The 24,782-nt window shown below is 44.0% G+C and overlaps 1 protein-coding gene across 6 annotated transcripts in view; it reads right to left on the bottom strand.

Moving 5' to 3' along the window:
• PXYLP1 (2-phosphoxylose phosphatase 1) overlaps window positions 1–24,782 on the bottom strand; it is a 94,701-nt gene that overhangs the window by 42,607 nt on the left and 27,312 nt on the right. For 2 of the 6 annotated variants that reach the window (XM_077756696.1, XM_077756698.1), the window contains exons 3-4: window positions 19,182–19,311; window positions 9,651–9,773 (exon numbers count right to left, since the gene is read on the bottom strand). In XM_077756696.1, coding sequence (XP_077612822.1) covers window positions 9,651–9,705 — 55 coding nt within the window. In that variant the 5' untranslated portion in view covers window positions 9,706–9,773; window positions 19,182–19,311. Of the gene's footprint in view, window positions 1–9,650; window positions 9,774–9,931; window positions 9,973–19,181; window positions 19,312–24,782 lie in introns of those variants that run through there. The other 4 variants (XM_077756701.1, XM_077756697.1, XM_077756700.1 and 1 more) reach the window with 3 other exon arrangements.

Raw genomic sequence — 24,782 nt, 5'->3', positions numbered from 1 at the left:
CATGTTCTTGCATACTTCTTCCACAGGGGCTGTGTGTGCACACTCCTGGGGTGTACTATGGCTCCCTCAGACACTCCATCAGACATGTCCAAGTCATGCCAAATGAAAGCCAGGTGTCTGGGTCCACGGCAGGAACCCCACAGCTTGCCCACTCACAGCCCAGAAAATAAAGTGCATGGGAAGACTCAACGCTACGGCAGCACAGTGAGATGCTGGCTTATGACCTACTTCCCGGCATCCACACCTCCTTGTCCTCAGACATCCTCAAGTCCCATCCCCTACCTTCCAAGGAAAAGACACTCTAGACTCAGTATGGCATCGTGACCGAATCCAGCTCCTATAAATACGTCTGTAGAAACAACTTTTATATTCCAGGCTGAACATATAAGCTACTAGTCATCAGCTGTCTACTGGGCACAGCCTTATTCCCTGTGCTAAAGCCACACGGTAAAAATATCTTAAATCCAGAAATAGAGTTATTACTCTGAATTCCTGATGAAATAGCAAAAATAAATAAATAGAATATAAAATATATTTATTTTATAAATATATTTATATTTTAAATATAAAACTGTTCTCTGAACCATGTGCCGGGGTCCTAACTGTAGCTGCAAACACAAATGTCTTCAGATCCGTGTGAATTTTAGATACCAAATATAAAATAAATAGAAAACCCAGCCAACTTTAATTTAACTTTACAACAGATTTGAATGGTGAAAGAAAATATTTTAGAATATAATTTTGAAAAAAGGACTGGTCGATAGGCACTTCCCATTGTATTACAGTAAATACTGTTTCTGAATTAAAAGGAAAAAGGAGCATGTCAAAGGCATTTTTTACAAACTACCATTCTACCACCAGAGATTTCCAAAAACCCAAATCCTGGCCTGATTTTCTACCTCGTAAGAGTGGGAAATGCCACATCTAGAGACTCTACTCAGGGTACCCTTCAAAGTGTACAGAATTCAGGGTTTTAAACATGACCACAACTGCTTGAAAGAAAAATGTGTATTCAATTATCTCTTATTTGCGTAGTTAAAATACCATTACCAGGAATAGAAAGATGTTATTAAAGAAAATGCTTTAGATGTATTCTATACTTTGATTTTTTTTGGTCTTAATCACTTTGGCCCAAGTAAATACAGTATTATAATTTAAAAAATTCAAACCCCAAGGCTATAATTGTGAGCTAAATGTGAATCAAGCAAAGGTAAAAGCTACATCTTAATAGTTCTCTCTACCCCATGTCACCTCAACGTAGAGTTTCATTGCAAAATCAAAGATGCTTGGCTAAGAACAAACCAACCTTAAAGTCTCATAAATAATGGACAGATTTCAGAACCTCCTGGAAACCCCAGGCAGCAGGACAGGCATCAAGGAAGCTGTGGGCTCCTGGCAGTTATTCACATTCTGTTATTCAAATTCCAGCTAGATGCATGCTCAGTTCTAAAGGTTGAAGCCAATTCATTCACCCAGTCAATCAGTCGATTCAAAATAACATTATTTCTCAAGAGCCAATTTGTGTCAGGCATCATCCACAGTTCTGTGGACACAGGGCACAGCACAGCCATCCTGAAGCCCCCAGCTAAAATGTCCAGAAGTATATATGGGAAAACGATATGAGATCTAGGAACTGCTTTAAAATATTCAGGGTGGGAGCAGGTTGAGAAGGACGTAAATACATCAAGACGGGCAACGTGCTGACAACGCTTGGAGCTGGGTGAGGGATTCTGGAGGATGTGTTATATGATCCTCTCTGCTTTTGTGTCAGTTTGCAATTAAAGATAAAAAAAAAAAAAAAAAAGGAAGGAAGCTTACAGACTGGTCAGTGGAGCAATGAGTAAAAAACCATTACACCATATGAAACCAGTGCCATCAGGGAGAAGTGGGAGTGGGGACAGGAGAACCACGGAGCCCGAGAGGCGGCGGATAGGATTCCTAGAAGAGGCTCAGCTAGAGCTCGGTCTTTTTGTTGTTTTTTTTTTCTAATATGTTAATGTTTATTTATTTTTCAGAGAGAGAGAGTGAGAGCAAGAGCGAGAGAGACACAAGCGAGGGAGGGGCACAGAGAGGGGGAGATACAGAATCTGAAGCAGGCTCCAAGCTCCGAGCTGTCAGCACAGGGCCCAATGCAGGGCCCAAACTCATAAACCGTGAGATCATGACCTGAGCCAAAGTCGGATGCTGAACCGACTGAGTCACCCAGGCGCCCCTAGAACTCAGTCTTGAAGAGATTAGAAATGGTGCATTTATAATTGCATTTGAGGAAAACAGAATGAACCAAAGGAACAACACCAAGTAAAACTGTACTGACTGATGGGGGGCAGTGGGAAGGTTTGCACTGTTTGTACTAAGTGTTAGGAGCCAGAGAAGGGAAGTGGGTTAGTCCGGGCATCACCCAACAGCTGCACATTCAGTGATGCTGCTGTGCCCAGGGAAAGCTGGCTGCCCAGAGGCCCCATGGGGCCAGGCCAGGGAGTCCTCATCTCTGGCCTGGCGCCCATAGACAGGTAGGCTGCACTCCTCCTATCCAGGCCAGCCTATCTGATGACCCCAAGGAGTACCATCACCAGGACAATACAAGCACCGATGTCCACTCTATCCCTGGAATCCCCTTTGGGCACAAAGCTACCAACTTCCGGGTCAGAGGAGGAGGATGTGATCCCAGAATCCACCCCATTAATCAGTGCCAGCTTCAAGGACAGGCCAACTTCATGGACTGACCCTCACGTTCCAGGGCCAGGTTTCTGTGTCTTCCCAGCACCGGCCTCCTGTGGGAATGCAGGACAGGAGCAGGCCACAGGTTGGCTCGGCTCACAGGGGCAGTGGCCTGCCTCTCCTTGAACATCCTGCACTCTGCCCCAAAGCTGACCCCGCCCTGGGGCTCCTCTCACCAGGTACTCTCCTCCTAAAGAACAGTCTGTCTTTTACCCTGGGGTAGTGAGAGGTCATGCCCACATGTGATGCGAGTGGCAACAGCCATCTCCTGGCAGTGGGGTAACAGCGGGGATGCCAATCAATGCTGCAGATCAATCCCAAACCCAGTCCTGATAAAGGGTAGCGTCAGGTCCAAGGCTCTTTAAACCCTACTTGCAGGGTTTACTATGATCTGGCCACACCCCACAAATCCCACCTCACATTCCAGCCCTTCCCATAACACATAGTTAAGCATGTGGGCTCAGGGATCTGTTGGCTAGGTCTAGAGCCTTTCTCAAACCCTTATAGAGCCACAGGTTCCCCATCTATGAACTGGGAACAACCATAGGACCCATCTCACAGCTTGTGTTAGGGCTAATGAGGTTAACAGGTGTAAGAGACCCAGCACAGTACCTGGCTCCTAATAAGTGCTCAATAAGTTAGCAGTGACTTCCCGTATGGTTTTAATACCCACCACTACATATGAAGTACTCACTCTGCTTCTCCTTGGTCTCTGCCCCAGCTCTGTAAATAGAAGGCCTGCAAGACAAGCCAGAGAAGGTCAGAGTTTGAAAAGATTTTAAAATCACTGATTCAAGTCCTTTGGTTGACCAGAAGAGAGGCCAGGTTAGGTCGGAACTGTCACAAGGCTCCAGTCTGCTCAGGGAGACTTGGGCCTATGACTCAAATCCTTGCTTGATGATCAGAGAGTGGCACCCAGCACTTTGTCCTCATTACGCTCTTCCTCTCCACTGTAGAGGACACACTATGTGGCACATACTTCTAACTGTCCTCAGGTGTCTATTTGCTTTTTTTTCCTACTAATGGAATTCTCTAGGTTTTAGCTAGATACATGGCCACTCAGCTAGAGATAATATTTCCCAGAGTCCCTTGCAACTAGCTGTTGTCATATGACCATTTGGTCAATGAGTTGTGATTAGAAGTATTATATGCAATTCTGGGTCAAAAGGAGGCTATTAGTCTTATCTCATTCTGACCTTCCTTCTTCAACCATTTCCCATGCTTTGAATCACTGGTGTGGTGGCAGGCCAGCTTTCTTGATGTCCATGGAGACAACATCCTACTGGATAACAGAGAAGAACCATGGATGATCTCATGGGGCAGGACACCCATTTTCTTGACTGCCTGCCAGCCCAGACTGTTTTGGGAGAGAATAAACAATCTCACCACCTTTTAAAATCATTGTTATTTCACCTCTGTTAAAGCAGCCAAGCCAATATCCTAGCTAGAACTTGCCACCAGCACTAAATGACATTGGTCCTCTTCTTGGGGGCTCCCTCTGTCAGTCGTGATGCATATGCACATACATATTCATAACAAACTGCATTAGACAGAAAAACCTCATCACATATTTAAGAATGTCACTCTTACATGATCTCATGGTTCCTAGGTTCGAGTCCTGCGTTGGGCTCTGTGCTGACAGCATGGAGCCTTCTTGGAATTCTCTCTCTCTGTGCCCCTCCCCGGCTCTCTCTCTCTCTCTCTCTCAAAATAAAAAAAAATGAACTTTAAGAATGTCACTCTTAGATATAATATAAATGAATCATATGATAACCTTTATTCTTTTTGAGTTTTATTTTTTATTTTATCTTAAATTATTTATGCATCTTTGAGGGCACCTGGGTAGCTCAGTCGGTTAAGTGTCAGACTCTTGATTTCAGCTCAGGTCATGATCTCACAGTTTGTGAGACTGAGCCCCACGTCAGGCTCTGCACTGACAGTGCAAAGCCTGCTTGGGATTCTCTCCCTCCCTCTCTCTTTGCCCCTCCCTTGCTTGCTCTCTCTCTCAAAATAAATAAATAAACTTTTTTTTAAAAAAGGAACTTAAAAAAATAAATTATTTATGCATCTTTGAAGATGGCTTGGCTGCAGGTAAGAAAAAATGCTAGCTAACATAAAGGAACTCACCCATATTCTCACATAAGGAATCATAGTTGAGGAATGGCGGGTCCTAGATTAGTTAATTCAGCAACCCAAAAGCATCATCAGGAAGCCAGGATCTATCCCTGTCTAGACTCTCTGTCATTCTCTGTTTTTGTCCTGTTCCTAGGATGATGTCCCCCAGGGGTTTCAAGATGGTAGCCACACCATCACACTTAGCAATCAGAAGAGGCAGAAGGGATAATCTTGCACATTTCTACTGGAAGCAAGGAAAGCTTTCCCAGAAGCCCTCCCATGGATTTCTCCTACTGTATCCCTGCCAGAATAGTGTCACGAGCCCACGTGCAAACCCATCAAAGGCACCAGCAAAGGGCCACAAGTAAGTGAAAACACCTGGGATTCACCTCCTGCTAGAGGCCCATAGGGGAAGAGAGAGGGTGGAGGCCCGCTCAGAATCAGAGTTCTGTTAGATTTTTTTTTAATATTTTTATTTTTTAAAATTTTTTTAAAATAATTTTATCAGAGTTCTGTTAGGAACAAGGGAGCAAGGGGTTGTCTGCAACAATCCACAATTGCAGATTTGACGATACACACAATTATTCTAAAAATAATGACGGTACCAGCACTTTCCAGATCTAGCAATCAAAGCACATACCATCATAATTAGACATTTAAGAAACATCAGCGCTGGCCTGCTCAGGTATAACTCGGCAGAGCCACACAGCAGAGCCACACAGCAGAGCCACATGGCAGAGCGGCACGGCGGAGCGGCACGGCGGAGCCACATGGCGGAGCCACTCAGCAGAGCAGCATCCCTCAGCCTGCTGACTGTGGTGCGTGTTCCAGCCTCAAGACCTTTTATTCCCTATTTTATATGTGTTCAAATATGCAACGTGAATTATTCAGCTACCGTTTCTTCCCAGAAAGGATATGAGGCAGATAATCTGCAGAGTTAGTATTTTTAAACCCTGAAATATTAAAGCTCCCCCACCCCCATTTCTGAACTACACGTTCCTGCCACTCTCTCCTTTGAGGTTTTTTCCAGGCTCTACAGAGGATAAACTTGTAAAGGTGTCTGATCATTTCTCGGGACCAGAACAGACTGAAATAACTAATTCATTGAGCCAGGATTTTCAATCTTTATGTACGCCCCAGTGATCTCTTCCTGACATTGTGGGAGAAGCCTATGTTCCATCCAACAGCGCTGCTTTGCTCCTTCTGAAGTTGCAGAAGTAATGACATCTGAAACTGGCATAGTCTTACTTTAGAATGTCAAGAGCAACTATAAGAACCTCAACCAAAAAAGGGAGAACATGCAGTTGGCATGATTTACTCATCACAACGTCACGTTAAAAATATAGCTGATTTTTTTATTTTGCAAGCAAACTATGTCAATTAAAAGTTTGTTAAAATGTCGAGGGAAGCACAGAACAGTAAATAGGCAAGGCTGTAAAACTAGAAATACAAGCATACAATGAATGTTTGCACTGCAAAAGCCAAATTTCACAGGCGGAAAATAAAAAAGAGCTTACAAGGACCTGAGAATCACAGCTGTGCAATGTGAATCAGGTGCACCTGGAAATGTAGGTTGCCATGGCCACTTACACTTTCTGAAAGCTGTGCTTTTCTGCATTAACAATACTACACAGAAACAGGATTTTATTCTGGATGGACACACGAATGGGAGCACTGATGCATGCCACAGATCAAGGTGTTTTGTCCAACAAGGCCTTCTGCAGGCTGGAAGCACACGTACCTACAGAGCTTTGACTAAACCCTGGGCTCACTGCCGGCTCATTACAGGACTTGATCATGATGAGGCATGGGGTGCTGCCAGGTCCCCTGCGGATAATCTCTGCCATTGCCAAGGGCAGGAACTCCATGCCCTTAAATATGTTTTAGAAAACTGCTGATAGTTCAGTGGGAGGTTGGCAGCATCAGTGTCAGTACAGAATGAGCCCTCCTGCTCAAGGAGGTGGTCAAGTGTGGGCAGCCACCTGCTGGCAGTGCTGAGGGCATGGTGGGGGGAGGTGGGGAGGGCTGATGTGGGTGACCTCTAGGAGGCCTTCATGTACCTGAGACTCAGGGATTCTCTGGTCCAGATCCCAAAATAAGCTCTCAAACTTTTTTCAGGGGCTCCTTTACACTTATAAACTACAATAACAGATTTAAGGACACTGTCACACAGAATCACAGGTATTTTGCTTGGGAAGAAAGCTGAATTGGTATCTGGTACAAGCTCCCTTCCAATAAAGTAGAGACCAACACTGTTATAAGCTCCAAAGCTTTGATTTGGCTTAGGTTAAAGCTGTAATTAAACATAGACCTCAAAGTCAATGGCAATCATCATACACAACAGTGAAAAGCTGAGAGCTTTTCCCCTAAGATCAGGAACAAGAAAAGGATACCCACTCTCACACTTTTATTCAACATAGTACTGGAAGCCCTACACAGAGCGATTAGGTAAGATAATGAAATAAAAGACATCCAAATCAGGATGCAAGAAGTAACACTGTCTCTATTTGCAGGGAATATATATATAACAACCTAAAGAGCCCGCCAAAAAGCTGTCAGAGCTAAGAAATGAATTCAGTAAAGTTACAAGATACAAAATCAATATACAAAAATTAGTTGCATTTCTATACACTAACAACAAACTCTCAGAAAAAGAAATTAAGAAAACAACCCTATTTACAATTGCATCAAAAAGAATAAAATATCTAGAAATAAATTTTACTAACAAGATGAGAGACCTGTATACTGCAAACTATGACATTGATGGAAAAATCTAAAGACACAAATAAACGGAAAGATGTTCTTCGATGATCAGCTGAATGAATTAATATTGTTAAAATCTTCATACTATTCAAAGCAATTTACAGAATCAAAGTTCCAAAACATTTTTCACAAAATTTGTATGTAACCACAACAAACAAACAAAAAAACCCAAATAAACAAAGCAGTCTTAAGAAGAACAAAGCTGGAAGCATCACACTTCTGACTTTAAACTATATCAAAAACTAGAGTAAACAAAACAGTATGGTATTACCATAAAAACAGACACATAGATCAATGGAACAGAATAGACATCCCAAAAATAAACCCATGCATATACGTCAATTAATTTATGACAAAGGAACCAAGAATAAACAATGGAGAAAGGACAATGTCTTCAATAAATGGTGTTGGAAAAACTGGACAGCCACATGAAAAAGGAAATGGAACCCCTCTCTTACACTGTCCACAAAAATCAAGTCAAAATGGATTAAAGACTTGAACCAAAGACCTGAAGCTATAAAACTCCTAGAAGAAAACAGAGGGTAAGCTCCTTGACACCAGTCTTGGTAATGACTTTCTAGATTTCACACCAAAAGCAAAGGCAACAAAAGCAAAAATAACCAGGAGGGACTGTATCAAACTAAAAAGCTTCTGCACAGCAAATGAAATATTCAACAAAATGAAAAGGCAACCTATGGAATGGAAGAAAATATTTGCTAATCATATATGAGATAAAGGATCAATATCCAAAATATATAAAGAACTCCTACAACTTGATAGAAAAAAAAATAATTCAATTAAACAAATGTGCAGAGGAGCTGAATGAACATTTTTCCAAGGAAGATGTACAAATGGCCAACAGATACATGAAAAGATGCTCGACATTACTAATCTACAGAAATACAAAATACAATACAAAACCACAATGAGATATCACTTCACACCTGTTGGAATGGCTATTCTCAAAACAATGGCTACTCTACAAGAGATATTACATGCTGGCAAGGATGTGGAGAAAAGGGAACTATTATGCACTGTTGGTGGGAATGTAAATTGGCACAGCCACTGGAGAAAATTGTATAGAGGTCTCTCCAAAAGTTAAAAATAGAACCACCAGCAATCCCACTTCTGGGTATATATCTGAAGGAACCAAATCAGCATCTCTGTCTGTACCCCATGTTCATAGCAGCATTATTTACAATAGCTAAGACATGGCAATAACTTAAGTGTCCATTGATGGATGAATAAGGAAAATGTGCTATATATATGTGATATATATATATGTATATATATCAGATGCAACAACATGGCTGGAACTTGAAGGCATTGTGCTAAGTGAAATAAGTCACACAGAAAAACAAGTAATGTATGATTTCACTTATATGTGGATTCTATTACGACCCGAGTCATAATGATGTGGGAAACAAAGACACAAGGAAGTGGCAGATAAAACTAAATTTCCTTATAACCTGCAGCCCACTGACAAATACGGGAGGCTGGCAGAATGTATAACATTTCTCCAGGAACTCCCTACTGTCTTCAAGGTAATGCTTTGGTAGAGAGAAAAACAACCTTTGCTTGACAATAGCTAGGCCTCCAGTATCCCTGAGTCTTCTTTAGCATATCAAAGTCCCTTTGGAAACTTCCCTTTGACTTTATCTCCCCCAACTCCCAAGTATAAAACCAGTCTCTCTTCATTCACAGCTCGGGGGCAGCTCTTTCACCCTTAGGTCCTGTCCCCATGCTCATGCTTTAATAAAATCACCTTTTCACGCCAAGACTTCTTTCTTGGCCATTGGCTCCAGACCCCACCAGCACTCCAAAATTCTATCAATAATAGCTCAATAATGGTTAATTCCTTTCCATTTCTGGTCTGCTACCATCTGAAAATACACGAATAAAATCTTTTTTTTTTTTGAAGCAAGAGTTTTCTAGGACTATTAAATGTACAGGTTGGGGCTAGCCCCATAAACTTATGATCAAGCAACATTTTCGGGAGAGATCTGGCTATTTACATCTTAAAATCACTCTGTCATCTGGAATATGGTACTTACCTTGAAACCTAACTTGAGGCTGAGAGAAGCAGAGGTCTTGAAACAACGATGTCATTTGGTGGATGGTAGGTCCTTTCAAGTTTTCCAGAGCAGGCCATACTTACTGGTAAATCATTAGGGGTTCTATTAAAAAAAAAAAAAAATCGATAGTACTTAATGAGAACCATGGGAGAGAGAGCTGTTCACACAAGTGCTTTTGAGAATGTAAAGCTCTGGGGTGACCACGACCTTTGTTTACATATCAGTTCCCACAAACTTAAGCTAAATGAACAAACACTTACTCTGTATTATCATCATTAAATTGAGTTTCTAAATTGAATTTCTGAGTATGTCTACTAAATAGAGCAAAAAGCTACCCTGTAATATTTAGAGATTTGTTTTAATAGTCATCTTCCAAGGTTTGCTGTATTTTTCCTTGGGCACTATTCATTGTGACTGCTGCACTATTTGTTGGGCGTTACAGGACATCATGATGTCAGAAATGTTTGCTGTAGACTGTGTTCAGTTGACAGTGCTGTGAACTCTGTTGGCTATGGAAGACTGGATCTGCCCCCCAACCTTCTGATAACTGACCACAGACTACCATATCATTGGTGTAATTATAACTCATTTAATCAGGATGGAGATCTGTGCTTTCTCTTCTGAAACTAGGAACATACCTGAAAGTCTTCTTTTGTAAGAAATCATTCTAACAACATAAGGCAAAATCTTGTCTTCCCAAAGGTGTCTTCTTCTTTTCACTGAGATATAATTTATGTATAACATTATACTATGTGGGGAATAAGCTTAGGAATTCCCTGAGCTTGCACCGATGGGTTAACAAGGTATAAAGAGTTCGAAAGCCATAGGATGTACACACCCAAGTTTGGGTAAACAAGATTAGGTAAACGGGGCAAAAGCCCCCAGTATAGGACAAGCAGGGCAAAGGCCCCCAATATAGGACAAAGGTATAGGAATAGGGAATCTCAGGATCAAAACAGCCAAGATGAGGTAAACAAGATTAGGTATTCAGGGCAGAAATGCCCCCCAACTTAGTATGATAACAGAATACTGCTTTCACAGGAAGGAAGGGCCAAAGTAGGTAGAATTCCCCAGGGGAGCCATCTGGCCCAGGGCTCTTATTTGTTGGGAGATTTTTGGTAACTGATTCAAGAAGGACCAAAATAGGTAAACAGGTGAATAGGGCTGTAGACCACAGTGGGCAAAGTTGCCCAGAGTGGAGCTGATTAGCAAAAGACAGGTGCCTTGTTGACCCTGAGGTAGCATGCTCTTTTTTATCCCTTAGACCAGTTCAAGTAAACAGAGGTGGTGCCTCATGTTCGCTGTAAACAACTTTCCACCCAGCACCAGAATGTTGTTTTGTATTGGCCCAAACCCCTAACACTGCTTATCTCCAAAACCCCCTTTTCCCCACACCCATGAGTTAACGTTCACAGTTTCATTGTCTCTCTGTGCATGGCCATCATACTTCTAAGCCTTCTGATCCTAATAAAACCGGAGCAAGGACCCTTACTAGGGGCTCTTGTCTCCTCTTGGACATTAGCCTCTCTCTTATTTTTAATCTTGCATCCTACTTTCTTGCTGGACAAGAGAGAACTCCAGACCCAGAGTCTATGACAATATTAGTTCCAGATGCACAGCATAATGATTTGATATTTGTATGTTTTGCAAAATGATTACCACAATAAGCCTAGTTAACATTCCTCACCATAGTTAACATTCATTACCATACATAGTTCAATTTTGTTCTTGTATGAGAAGTTTTAAGATCTACTTTTAGCAACTTTCAAATATACAATATAGTATTACTAATCATAGTCACCATGCTGTACATTACATCTCTATGACTTAATTATTTTATAACTGGAATTTTGTAACTTTGGAACACCTTCACCCATTTTGCCCAGCACCACCCCCCCCCCAACCTGGCTACCATTAATCTATTGTCTATATCTATGTCCTCATTTTCTTTTTAAGATTTCATGTGTAAGTGAGATCACAGGATTGTCTTTTATAATCCTCCTGGAAGGTCGTCAACAAAACTCTGGCCATTTAGCAGTTTCCCACAATGCTCTTAGGATGTTGATCAAACCATGCCCAAGGCCTATAAGGCTTTACTGTCAGTCCAGGCTCACTGGTATGACTACAGTCATCCTGGCCATCTCAGCCCCACAAAAGAGTCTTGCTCCTTGGGGGCTTGGTGCCTATGTCCATGTATGTCCTCTGATGACCCAATTACAAGGGAGGTCAGTTGGGCAGATGCCTGTAGTTCGAGTCCACAAGGGGCATCAAACCCCACCCCCCACCCCATCGGGTCCCCAAATTACCTACTTTTGTCTGATCTAGCTACAAAGTCAAAGCTGGGGGGTGGTCCCACAATCCCTCCCCATATCAGGTTCAATAATTTGCTACAACAGCTCACAAAATTGGAGAACATTTTACTTGCTGTTGCCATAGATTTATTATATAAAGGATACAACTCAGGAACAGGCAAATGGAAGGAATGCAGAGGGCAAGGTATGGGGCCAGGGCACGAGGCTCCTACTCTCTTTCCAGGCATGCTGCCCTGCAGCATGCTCATGTGTTACCAACCCAGAAACTCTAAATCCCCTTGTTTAGAGGTTTTTATAGAGGTATCCCTTCAAATCTATGACTGATTGAGTCACAGGCCACTGGTCGGGCTGAAAGTCCAAACTTCTAATGGTGGTTGGCCTGTCAGGCAACCAGCTCCCATCCAGAAGCTGCCCCCCAGGCCAGCAGTGATTAGCACATAGAAGATACTCTGAGCACTCCGGAGCTTCTGTGTTTCAGGAGCTGTGTGCTCCGAACTGGAGGTAAAGGCCAAATATTTATCTTTTATGATACCATCCTACAATTAGATGGTGCTCTCTGTTCTCAAGAAGACTGAGCTAGAATTGGCCTCTAACTACTAGCCTACGCTCCACCAGGCTGTCCAAACCCACTCACACCCTGGTCATTCACACCACACAGAACCCCGGGAACTGGTCTGAGTGTCTTCTTCAGGTTTATACACAGCAGTCAGGGGAAGAGATGGAATCTGAAGCCAGCTCTTCAGAATGCCAGTTCAACATGATGTCCATCACCCCACCCTACCTCCCAGATGTTTCCACCAATGTGAGATGCTTGGGAGCACCATAACCTCCCTATCCAAAACAACACAACAAACAAAGCTATGCACTTTTCATAATGGAGTACATGAAACAGATGAAGCTTCTTAATGTTTAACAGGTAGTATTCAATGTCTCCATAAAACAAGAGCTCATGGTGATATTTACTTTAGGCACCTCCCTGCCAAATACCTAAGGGACAAGCCCCTGCAGGAACGTCTGATTCAGATTTCAATTTGCTTCATTCCGTGGGCAGATCCCACGTCAATCCCTCCCACAGAAGGGGTACCTTCTGCTTTCTCTTCTTTTCTATTACTTGTCATTCCCCAGGATGCTGGAGATTAAGGACATAAATATGTTAAGATAAAGAACATTCCAGATCATCTGCACTGTTCAGTGAGATAGCACCCCAGAACAACTCAGCTTTTGAAGACTATGCAATGACCCAGAAAATGTGAACATTTTAATGTGACTTAATGTGAAAAACTAAAAAAGGATACAGAGCCATGCATTGCACGACCCAATTTTTTTTTTAATGCGTGTATGTATATGCTTGGAAAAGCTGGATGGAAAATACAAATTTAAAAATGACATCGTATGTCTCACCCTTCAGATTGGCAAAGAAATAACAAGATCATTCATCTCTAGGGCATGTTAGTCCCAATGCGGGGACAGATTCTTTCACACACTGTTGGTAAGAGGGTTACGTGGAACAGTACTTGTGAAGAAGAACTGGTGGTCTAATCAAAATAGTAAACACACCTTCCCTTTGCCCCAAGAATTTGAATTCTGGGTATCCAATCCCCAAAAATGCTTCTTCATGTGTATAAACCAGCAATAGGAATAAATATAAAAATTTGAAAACTGAAATGGTTGGAAAAGTACAGTTTGTTCACACAATGGGACAGGATTCACCCATTAAAAGGAAAGAGGGGGGCACCTGACGGGCTCAGCGGAATAGCATGTGACTCTTGATCTTGGGCTTGTGAATTTGAGCCCCATGTTGGGTATACAGATTACTTAAAAATAAAATCATTTAAAAAACGAAGGGAAGGGAGGGGGAGGGAGAAAGAGGTGGGCTTAGGTGTGGATGTTAGACAAACCTCCTAATTTTGCCAAGTAAAAAATGAATGAGAGAGAGTATGTAAGTGGCAGTGATGTGGAAATGGTGGGGTTCAGAGTGAACGGTCAAGAAGGAATTCTTGAGTTTTCTTCAGTATAAATAGGAGGTTTTATTAAAGCATGGGGATAGGACTCATGGGTAGAAAGAGCTCTACTGGGGTTGGGAGGGGGTTAGGGATAGCCTAAGTCTCTAAGGAATTTTGGAAGCAAGGTTTCCAGGACCCTGAGAGGCTAGCTGTTAGGAAAAGGTCATTTACTACTACAGTAACAGCCTAGTCATGAGACCCTTCAGATGTGTATCAGTGGGCCATATGCTTGGAAGATGACTGCTAACATATATCTTGGGGAGCAGAGATACAGAAGCTTCCAAGGAAATTTTTCTGTGTTAACACAGACTTACAAGATCCTGGAGGCCAGGCTACTGTGCAGCTAAGGTTGCCATTTGCCCTTAATCAAGTGTCATCATCGAGGTAGTTGAGCTCCTAGAGGAAGGTCACACTGCCTATCTCAAACTTGTCATTGGGCTGTAAGTTGTAAAGAAATTTAATTTTTTTCTTTTGCCTCTGTTCTCTATTTCAGCAGCATAATAGATACAGTGCTTATCTGTTATATAGGTGTCTCTGTAGGTAAAACAAACATTTGCACATCTCAACATATACCAGGAAATTTTAAGAAAACATGTAAACTTACAGAATAAGGTCTGGAAGGAGACAGTCCTCAAATTAATAATGGTCAAATCCATTAAAAATGGTCAAATAAATGCTTATTTATTTTTGAGAGACAGAGCATGAGCAGGGGAGAGGCAGAGAGAGAGGGAGACACAGAATGCAAAGCAGGCTTCAGTCTGAGCTGTCAGCACAGAGCCCGACACGGGGCTTGAACTCACAAACTGTGAGATCATGACTTGAGCCGAAATCGGATGCTTAACCAACTGAGCCACCCAGGTGCCCCAAAAGTGACAATTCTTAAAGAAACTCTAGAAAGAGAAAACAGACCCTTAATGTTAGGAGTGGTTACAGCTGGGACGACAAGTAATCTTACTCCACTTTGAAACAAATTGCAAGGGTGGAAGACTGGTTTACAACTCTTAAAGCAGGTGGTGGGATTCTGGAAGACTTCTTTTCTCATTTATAGTCTTTTGCATTTTCCAAATGTTCTTAAACATGTATGACTTTTAAAATCAGAAAAAAAGAAAACTGTAGAATTTAAATTATTTTTTAAAAGTTTTTTAATGTTTACTTATTTCTCAGAGAGAGAGACAGACAGACAGAGCATGAGCAAGAGAGGGACAGAGAGAGAAGGGGAGGCACAGAATCCAAAGCAGGCTCCAGGCTCTGAGCTGTCAGCACACAACCCGATGTGGGGTTCGAACTAGTGAGATGCGAGATCATGACCTAAGCTGAAGTCGGATGCCCAACCAACTGAGCCACCGAGGCACACCTATTTAAGTTATTTTTTAAACAATGTTAGTTAAGCAAGGAGTCACAAGGCAGGTACGTAAGTTATAAAGAGACCAGTGGTTTTGAAAGAGTACCTCCTTTCAAAACGAATGCAACATGAAACCTGATGTGCAAGAAAGATAAAATCAGAGTTCACTGGGAGGGGCCCGGTACCCCACTCAGCATAAGCCCCATGACACCCAAAGAAACCAGGGCTCCAGGAACTCCATTAGGAAATGCACTCTATGAGAGACTCTTGAATGCTGACAAAAACTGAGGACTGATGGATGTGGGGGGAGGGGGGATGGGCATGGAGGAGGACACTTGTGGGGATGAGCACTGAGTGTTATGTGGAAACTAATTTGACAATAAGCTATTAAAAAAAAAAAAAGGAAATGCACTCTATAAACAGACTGAGGCTGCAGGGGTTAGGTAAGGGGTTATGTGCGAGCCAGTCTGAGGGAGCCTTAAGGAAGAGACAGAACCAGTTAAAGCTCCAAGGGCAGGTAGGATGTTGGTGAGCATGCCTGATGCGAGCAGGCATTTCAAGGAGGATAAATAATGTGTGCAGTAGCACACACGCGGAGGCAGAATCCACCCCTCCCTACACTGTGGACTGATGACAGGTTTTATGCAGTCACTCATCACTGAACAGGGGGGAGAATGACTGGGGCCAGACTAGGCTCCTGGAGGAGGAGGGAGCCACAGAAGGTTCCTGAACACATGCCTGACAGGATGAAGGCGGCAACACAGACATCACTCCGGAGCTGCTGACAGATACACTCCTGCATATTCATCCCGCCCTCCAGTTTACAGCAAGGCACTGGCAGCCAAGAAGGCAGACAACCTTGCCGGCTTTGACATTGGGGGCTCACGGCTCATCACCGTACAAAGGCGAGCTTTTGCCAAGCTTGTGCTGCATTTGGTCAGAATATCAGCCAGATAGGCTGCAGGCTTTCCTCCGGGGCTATCCTGGAAGGATATTCCAAGGGCAATGGGGCTGGGACCCCAAGTCACAGCACGGCTCACCATGCCTCCCTGGGACTGAGATCCGGGCCTTTTACTCCACGGCTTACCAGCTGCAGTACCTCAGGCAAGTTACTTAACCTCTCTGAGCTGGTTTCCTCACGGGTAAGGGGTGATTCGATTATTCATTCAACAAATATTTACTGAGCCTCTGCAATATGCCAAGCACAGTTCCAGACACTGGGGATCAGTAGTGACCAAACTGGTCCAAAATCCCTGCCCTCACAGAGCTTATATTCTAGAGGAATACAAAATCACCCACTTTACGGGGTTGTGGAAGGGACTGCACTTAGGATACTAAGGATTCTGTACCTAAGTCTAGTGTGTGTATGCATTCTCCCTCGCCCCCAGCCCCCGATATCACCAAGCAGTTCTCTGACACTAGCTGGGTGTCCTACAGTTCAACTCAATTCTGACCCTATCTGCCTGGGGATAGCGTCAGAGTCCACAGGTTAAGGGCTCTTTCCCACAAGACTTCCCCCAGTCCCCACCACTACAGAGGCCAACTGCAAATCCAGGTTGTCACTTGTGCTTCTGACTGGAGGACTGACTCCCCTTTTGGTTCAATTAATTTGCTAGAGTGGCTCAGAGAGCCCAGAGACACATTTTACTTATTAGATCATGGGTTTACTATAAAAGGATAGACTTCAGGAATAGTCAGATGGAAGAGGTGCACAAGGCATGTGTGTGGGAAAGGTCGCAGAGCTGTCATGCCCTCTCCCAGGATGCCAGTTTCCCATAACCCCACATGCTGGCCCTGGAAGCTCTTCAACCCGTCGTCTTGTGTTTTTATGGAGGCTTCATTACATAGGCATGACTGATGGACAACTGACTTGACCTCCAACCCCTCTCCCCTCCCTGGAGGTCTGGGGGTGGGACTGAAAGTTCCAACCTTCTAATCACAGGCAGGTTCTCCTGAAAACCAGCCCCCATCCTTCCTTACCTGGGGGCTTTCAAAAAACATCACTTCGCTAACACAACAAAAGACACCTTCTGAGGTCCCAGCAGAGTTTAAGAGGTCTGCGCCAGAAACAGGGACAAATGAATATATATTTCTTATTATAAATCACATCACAGGTAGTAAGGATCCTCCTTTTCTCATTTTATTACTATGCATCTTTCATATACCCCTTAGCACCAAGAAGGCTCCCAGCAGACACCATGGGCTGGTCCAAGTTTCCTTCTATGGACTGAGATTTCCCTCCCTGGAAACACAATGCCATACATTCATCCCTGGACTTAAACTAGCACGTAAGTCCCACACTGCACCCCACTCCCTAGCACTGTCCATTCCACTATAGTGAACAGAGCTGGGTAGAGAGAAAGAAGGGGACCACCCTGGGGCCATTCATCACAACGAAGGCAGCTGACAGGCCTGCTGAGCCCTGGCACAGCCCCCATTTCCTTGGGGAATTGAGCAGACCTGTGCAGGCGGGTGAGAACAGTTCCCTTCTCAGGCAGTGCTTACAGACTTCTCGCCTGGATGGACATCCCTCACGGACTGTGTGGCTGGGCCTAACGGGCCCATAGAGATGACGTGGCGTCTCCCAACAGGCCAGCCCTCACAAGTGAGGGCAAACCTCACTTAGTAGACGTCAATGTGTTCACAGGGTGGGTATTAAGTTATTCCACTTGGTCATTTCAACATGCTCACAGGGTGGGTAACAGACACAACTAGGCCATATTCGGAGCCAAGTAGCCAGAAGTATTGGTAAGAATTGAAAGGAGAGGGAAAAAAATTGTAAATCAACTTGAGGACCTCATCCTTGGGGCTCTGAGAAAGTGCTCCATCAAAAATCCGGCTGGCACACACCTTGATTTGTAATGACATTTTCAACTTTCCTCACCGACTACATGCCAGTGTTCTGGTGCCAGCCTCTATTTTCATAGCCTGAGTAATGCCCGGGCAGAGGACCAGACAAGAATCAGAAACAGAGGGTCGGGGCAGGAGCGGTGAATGGCACAAGTAGTGGGCCCACATCCTGCTCAGCCTCCAACAGCAAGCCCTTCAGGGCAGAGGCTGGGACAGCAGCCAAGCCCTCCTCAGATTCCTGTCCAGCCTCCCCTACAGCCCACACCCCCAGCTCCCTTGGGGCTGGGACCTTCTCTGCCTTGTGCACCGCTCAGTTACATGAATAAATGACCACACTGCTGGACCCCAACTCCGGCACACTGGACTTATTCACCGTTCTCCCTGAACCCCCACATGCCCCTTCTCATGATTCAGGCTCTGTGCCCACTCTGTTGCCTGAGATGCCTTCTTGACCTGGTTAACTCCTACTCATCCTACAATTCAGCTCAAAAGCCAGCTCCCTCTAGAAGCTTCCCCTGACCCCAATGCTAGGTGAGGCCCCCCAATACTGGGCAACAATAGCCCTCCTGTAATATGCATCAACACACAGGCTCAGGTTGGCTTCCCTGGCTACCTCCTTCCAGGGCTAGGTGAACACAGAACTGAAGAAGCAGCAGGTGCTCAGTAGCTGTGTGTGGGAAGAAAGGAAGGGAGGGAGGAAAGAAGGGCACCAAGAAAGATGCTGTGGATGGAGAAACACCTATCACAGAAACTCACAACAAACCAAACAAGAACAAACAAAATACTAAAACCCAGTAGATAAATGGATCATTCATTAATGTTTACAGAGAGAAACTAGCAGGAAGTGGTTGGGAAAAGATTTCTCAAATCATTTGAGTGGGAAGGAGGGGTCACTCTTGCTGCATCCTCTGCTCCCTTCCCGATGTGGGTGGGCTAGGCTGGGGGCCAAAGAGGAAGAGAAACTTTGGAAGGTGAGGTGAGTGGGGGCACTTGAAAGACTCACCGGCAAGAAGCTCTCACAGGCTCAGAGCTTCTCTGTCCAAGGGATGCGGAGTCCCATTTCCTGTGGGTAATCTTCAATTGCTGAGGGGGATCAATTATGACTCATTCCCATAAAGCTGTTAAGAACAGGCCTGGGATCAAGAAATAGGGATAATGAGGACCTTCTATTGTTCTAGTCCAGTTGCCAAAGGTAGGAACAGAAGCAGGGATTTAAGACAGATGATCTGGAAATAAAGACTATTTTTGGCTAGAGCCTTTTTAGCACAATTTTTCCTTCTAAGACAGACACCCCTAGCTGTCCCTCAATATTCATTCCTTCTTCCTTGCTAAGAGAATTCTGATTTGGGCAGGGGTGGGAGGGACACTGTGGCAGCAATTTCCAGCTAATGATAAAACCCAACTCCTCCTCCTCGGCCCTGGACCACATTCCCCAGCCTCTGTTCCAGGAGGTGTGGCCATGTGTCTGAGCCCCCGCCAATGGAATGTCACTGGAATTAATTCACCACCTCCAAGTTTGGCCCATAAAATTCTCCCACACACCATCCTCCATGCTCCTTCCTCTTCTGATTGATGTAAACAAGCATGGTAGAATTAAGAGCCTGGGTCCCTTAATCATCTGTTGGAGGAGAACTCCCCACTAATTAGGAATAGCCATTTTGGATTTTGTGTGAGCAAAAAGTAAATGACTACCATTTTTGAGTCTTTAAGCATATTTGAGTTATTTGTTTAGCAGTGAGCCCACCTAACTGTTTTTGGTAGCAGTGTGCCCTGCTAAATACTCACACAGCCCTTTAAACTGGGACTGGTCATGTGACACATGAACTGTCAGGTGAACTCCGCTAGGTGTTTTGGGGAAATTATCTGCTTTCCTGATAAAAGGTACCAGTGGGGTTGGCGCCTCCTTCCTGCTGCAAGTCATCTCACCATCATGAAGGACAGGCCAAGAAAATAACAGAAGTGTCAGTCCAGACAGACATCAGCTGTTGAAAACAATGTTAGCAACCGCCTACATTTGGACATCTTGTTACGTGAAAGAAAGCACTATTTATTTGCTTAAGCCACTAAGGTAGGACTTTCTGTTACTTGCAGCCAAAAGCAAACCTGACTGCTTTGCAACCAGCCATTCATTCATTCACCCAGTCTTTACTGAGGCCTATTTCATGTGAGTCCTGTGCTCAGGGCTGAAGAGTCAGAGACAAGCTGGATGTGGTCCCTAGCCTCCAGGAGTTCCCGGTCAAGCTGAGGAGACAGGCCTGAGCTCAGACAATCTGCATGCAGTGGGAACAGACGTTATGATGATACACAGTGTCCCAGGGGAGCGTGAGCATTGAGTGGCAGGTAGGCACTGGGGCAAGGAGTTCCCAACTCCCTTTCTGGCATTCAGCACACAGAGAAAACACTCCTCAAGCCGAAAAGCCAGTGAAAAGAACGTGTTCTGCTCAGCCAAGCCAACTGCAATTACTTACTGTACGTTGAGTTGTTAAACACCATCAATTAATGCAGCTGTTCCAAGATAATCAGCAGTCATTAGAGCAAGATGCACAAATAAAAAATCATATGCTACTAACATGGAAATGCTGGAAATTAGATGAACCAAGAATGAGGCAGAAGTGCCTGCCTGCATCTTCCTGCCTGCTGACGTTAGCCATCTTCTGAAATACATCCTTCTCAAAGACAACCATCATTTTTCACCTTGAAGACAGAGCCAACGACAACAAAAGTCAACTGTCAGTGCCATGACCTTCAACCATAAATATACAAGCTTTGATTTTCAGGTCTGTGCTTCCATTAGGAACTGTGATGGTGGCAACAAAAGATGACCCCATCTGGGAAATCAGGAGGCAACCATGACCAGAAAAGTTAGAGCACCTGGGGAACCACGTGGAAACTAAGGAAAGGTTCCCCTCTGTTTAACTCAGTTCTCCCTGTATACAAATAAATGGTTTTTAAAAGTGAATGACAGGGGCACCCGGGTGGCTCAGCCCGTTGAGCATTCGCACGGTTCGTTAGTTTAAGCCCCACGTTGGGCTCTGTGCTGACAGTTCAGAGCCTGGAGCCTGCTTCAGGTTCTGTGTCTCCCTCTCTCTCTGCCCCTTCCCTGCTAGTGCTCTCTGTCTCTCTCTCTTTCAAAAATAAATAAAAACATTTTAAAAAATTTAAAAAAAGAAATAAACATTTAAAAAATTTTAAAAATAAAGAAATAAAAGTGAATGACATTATTGCCATTTCTTTCTTTCCAAGCATGGGGGAAGTATTTAAAAAAAAAAAAAAAAGATAAAATCTCCTTGACTTCAAATTCCAGTAGTTTAAAAATGAATAAAAGCAGGCTCCTCATTAAGGGAGCTATCAGGTTTCCTGCCTGACTGCCGGCTTCTCAGCATGAAGTGTTCCAGTGTGGAGCCAAGGCTGTACCACTCACATGCACACAAGGCAGAGGTGCTAAGTTCCTGAGGCAGCACTCACGGGCTCTCTAGTCGCCAGCCCGTGGCTGGAGGCCCGTGCCAGGCCGTGATGGCAGACGCTACTTGGACGGCTTTCCAAGTGGGTGATTCTTTGTAGGACACACAGAGAAAACGAGAACCTCCCTTCTCCAGAACCGGTTATGAAATCCAAGCCTTGACAGGACACAGCTTCCCAAAGACCTTTGTCTCCAGAAGGTTCTGACTATGGCGGACACAGGAAGAATGACAGTCTGGCCTTCTGCCTCTGTGCAAATCCCCTAGCCACCCTCAAGCAGCTGTGCCACCCCCACTCAGACCTGGGTCTCTCACAGGACTGTGGGGCTTTGGGGGCTTCTGGAACACCAGTCCAAAGCAGTGGCCAGGGCAGTATGCTGTCCGCCAGGACCAAGAACAGTGCTGGCATAGCAGGTGGGTAAATACTGAGTTTACAGTCTCTTATCACACTTCCTACTAACAACCTGAGTTGTTAAAACATTAAAACATTAATGTGTTTGTTAATCAAGTGCCCATCTTAAACAGCCGGCCAGGCAACATCATACCTTTGTGTACCCCCTGAAGATAATCAGCTCCACCTCGTGCCACAGGCAACCCTTTATAGGCCCGTGCTAGGCTCTCACGATCATAGCAGGTGGCCCAGAGGCAGGCGAGTGTCTGGGAAATGTCTGCACTACCATTCATGTCCTTCACTGTGAACTTAACTACAATGTCCTCTGTCCCCCTGGGACAGGGACTATGTGTGTCTTGTCCGTTCTCTTATATCCACCAATTCAGTGAGGTTGGTTGGCACCAAAAACATATTTTTAAGGAATAAACGAATAGTAATAACGGCTAACATTTTTTTCACTTTTTAAAAATGTATTTATTTTTAAATGTTTATTTCTTTTTTGGGCGGTGGGGAGGAGACAGAGAATCCCAAGTCCACTTTGCCCTGACAGTACAGAGCCTGATGCGAGGCTCAAACTCACAAACCATAAGATCATGACCTGAGCCTAAGTTGAACACTTAACCGACTGAGCCACCTAAGTGCCCCAACAACTAACATTTTTAAAGCATATCATGTGCGAGGCACTGTTCTAAGTCCTCTTCATGAACTATCTCATTTTAGCCTCACAATAATAGCATCTCAATTTTCATCATCACCATCTCAATTTTACAAGTGAAGAAACTGAGGCACAGGGTGGTTAAAGATCTTGCCCAAAGGTGTAGGACTAGTAATGACAGATCCAGGATTCAAAGCCAGAATAGCTTCCGAGTCCACACTCTTCACTGCTGTACTATGCCGAATACACAGGTATTCAGATACTCTAGTATCGGGAAGTCATCAGCAGAGAATCTCTTACATCCACAAACCCTGAGAAATGCTTCTAGGAGGTTTCCGGTCATGCTAATCACATACTGGTTGTGTCCATTTGACCTGCAGAACATTTTAAAGAAAGCCAATACTCATTTTTACCCTTAAGCAGGAGACTATCTATAATTTTCAAATAACTATTTAGCCACATTTGGTTATGAAGCAAATGTAGCAGCAATACCTAAGTTTACATAGTATTTGTCTTCTCAAGAGTTCTGTATTCTAGGGGTGCCTGGGTGTGTCAGTAGGTTAAACATCTGAGTTCAGCTCAGGTCATGACCTCACAGCTTGTGAGTTTGAGCCCCATGTCAGGCCCCGTGCTGACAACTCAGAGCCTGGAGCCTGCTTCAGATTCTGTGTCTCCCTCTCCCTCTCTCTCTCTAAAATAAATAAACATTAAAAAAAAAAAAAAAAATGAGTTCTGCATTCTAGGAGAAGCCTTTTGAAACACCCTGTGGTCCTGTGTCCCCATCTTGAAGATCCCAGACTTGCTAGAAGGACTAAGATCATGGACTCAGTTGCCTATTTATATGGTATGATCATAATATTAAATATTTAATTAAGTATTTCAACAAAATGACTGATTAAAATTTCTATACTTATCAATCTATACTCATCAAAATTGTATACTTGCTTATACTTCTATGGAAATTATTTATATCGCTGCACATTTTAATAACAATATTTACAATTTAATAATTTCTGTAAGACTGTGTCCATCCATTACTATTTTTGAGCTTCCAAACATTTCTACCATAATACCATTCTTCTACCTTAATACAACTGCTTCTTTCATTTTAGAAGCATAAAGAGTTAACAAGGCAGTAAAATGCTTTATTCTAACTTCAGATTCTCCTATATTAGATGACAAAATTAGCAGGCAAGAGCTTCATTTTATTTTATAGTTTATTAGCTCAAAATGATATGGCTATATCCCTGAAGGCCTAAAGTTTGGTACTGGACCCAAGAATGAGGTAGTTCTAGCGAAGCAAGTTGTGGTTTTGTTAGTGGGAAAGACACACGTCTCCTTCTAATTGAGCGGTAGGACAAATAGTATTCAAACTATTTGTAAATTTGGTGTAAACTATGACTCTTACCACAAACGAGCAGAGAGGAGGGGAAGGGGGGTGTCAAAACCAGGTGCAATAATTTTCATCTTAGTTTTTTAAAGCTCTGGTTTTCATGCTATTGATTACAGCTCTCTCTAAGGAAGTCGGTTCTACACAGAGGCCCAGAGTGGTAAGCACATGACCAGGCCCCATAATACAGAAACATGAATGTATAAGGTGGGGAGGCAAGTGGGCAAATACAAACAGAATTTTTACCCCAATTCTCTTCCAGCCCAGGGTACCAGCACAGAGGCCGCTCCCTGAGGTGTGCAGTTCAGAAGGATGAGACCAGGGGGAGGGGAGGGGGGAGGGCAGGTGCATGGACGTAACAGCCAAGAGCACATGGGGAAGGCTGCCCCTGGCTGCAGGAACTACTCCTCAGGCCCCTCCAAGTTTATCTTTCAATGCCTTTTTCACCATTTCTCTACCTCCATGCTCCTGGGACTGCTCCTCTCTTTATTAGTGATTGACCTGTAACTTTCCAAAAGCCTGGGGTTTCCCTAACCAAGGCCCAAGCACATTCAGAGCAGCCTGCTGGGAGAGGAGGCTACCAGGCTGGAGTCTTGTCTGTGCCTCCATTAGACAACCCTGACCTTCCTGCCTTTGGAGCTCAGAGCAGACTCTGCAATTCATTCCTGCTTCATAGGGTGCCTCCTCGGTGCATGACTGCCTTGAAGGAT

Source organism: Crocuta crocuta, unplaced genomic scaffold (assembly GCF_008692635.1).
Source record: "Crocuta crocuta isolate KB4526 unplaced genomic scaffold, BGI_CrCroc_1.0 scaffold337, whole genome shotgun sequence".
Lineage (NCBI taxonomy): Eukaryota > Metazoa > Chordata > Mammalia > Carnivora > Hyaenidae > Crocuta > Crocuta crocuta.
This window is presented reverse-complemented; position numbering and strand designations above follow the sequence as displayed.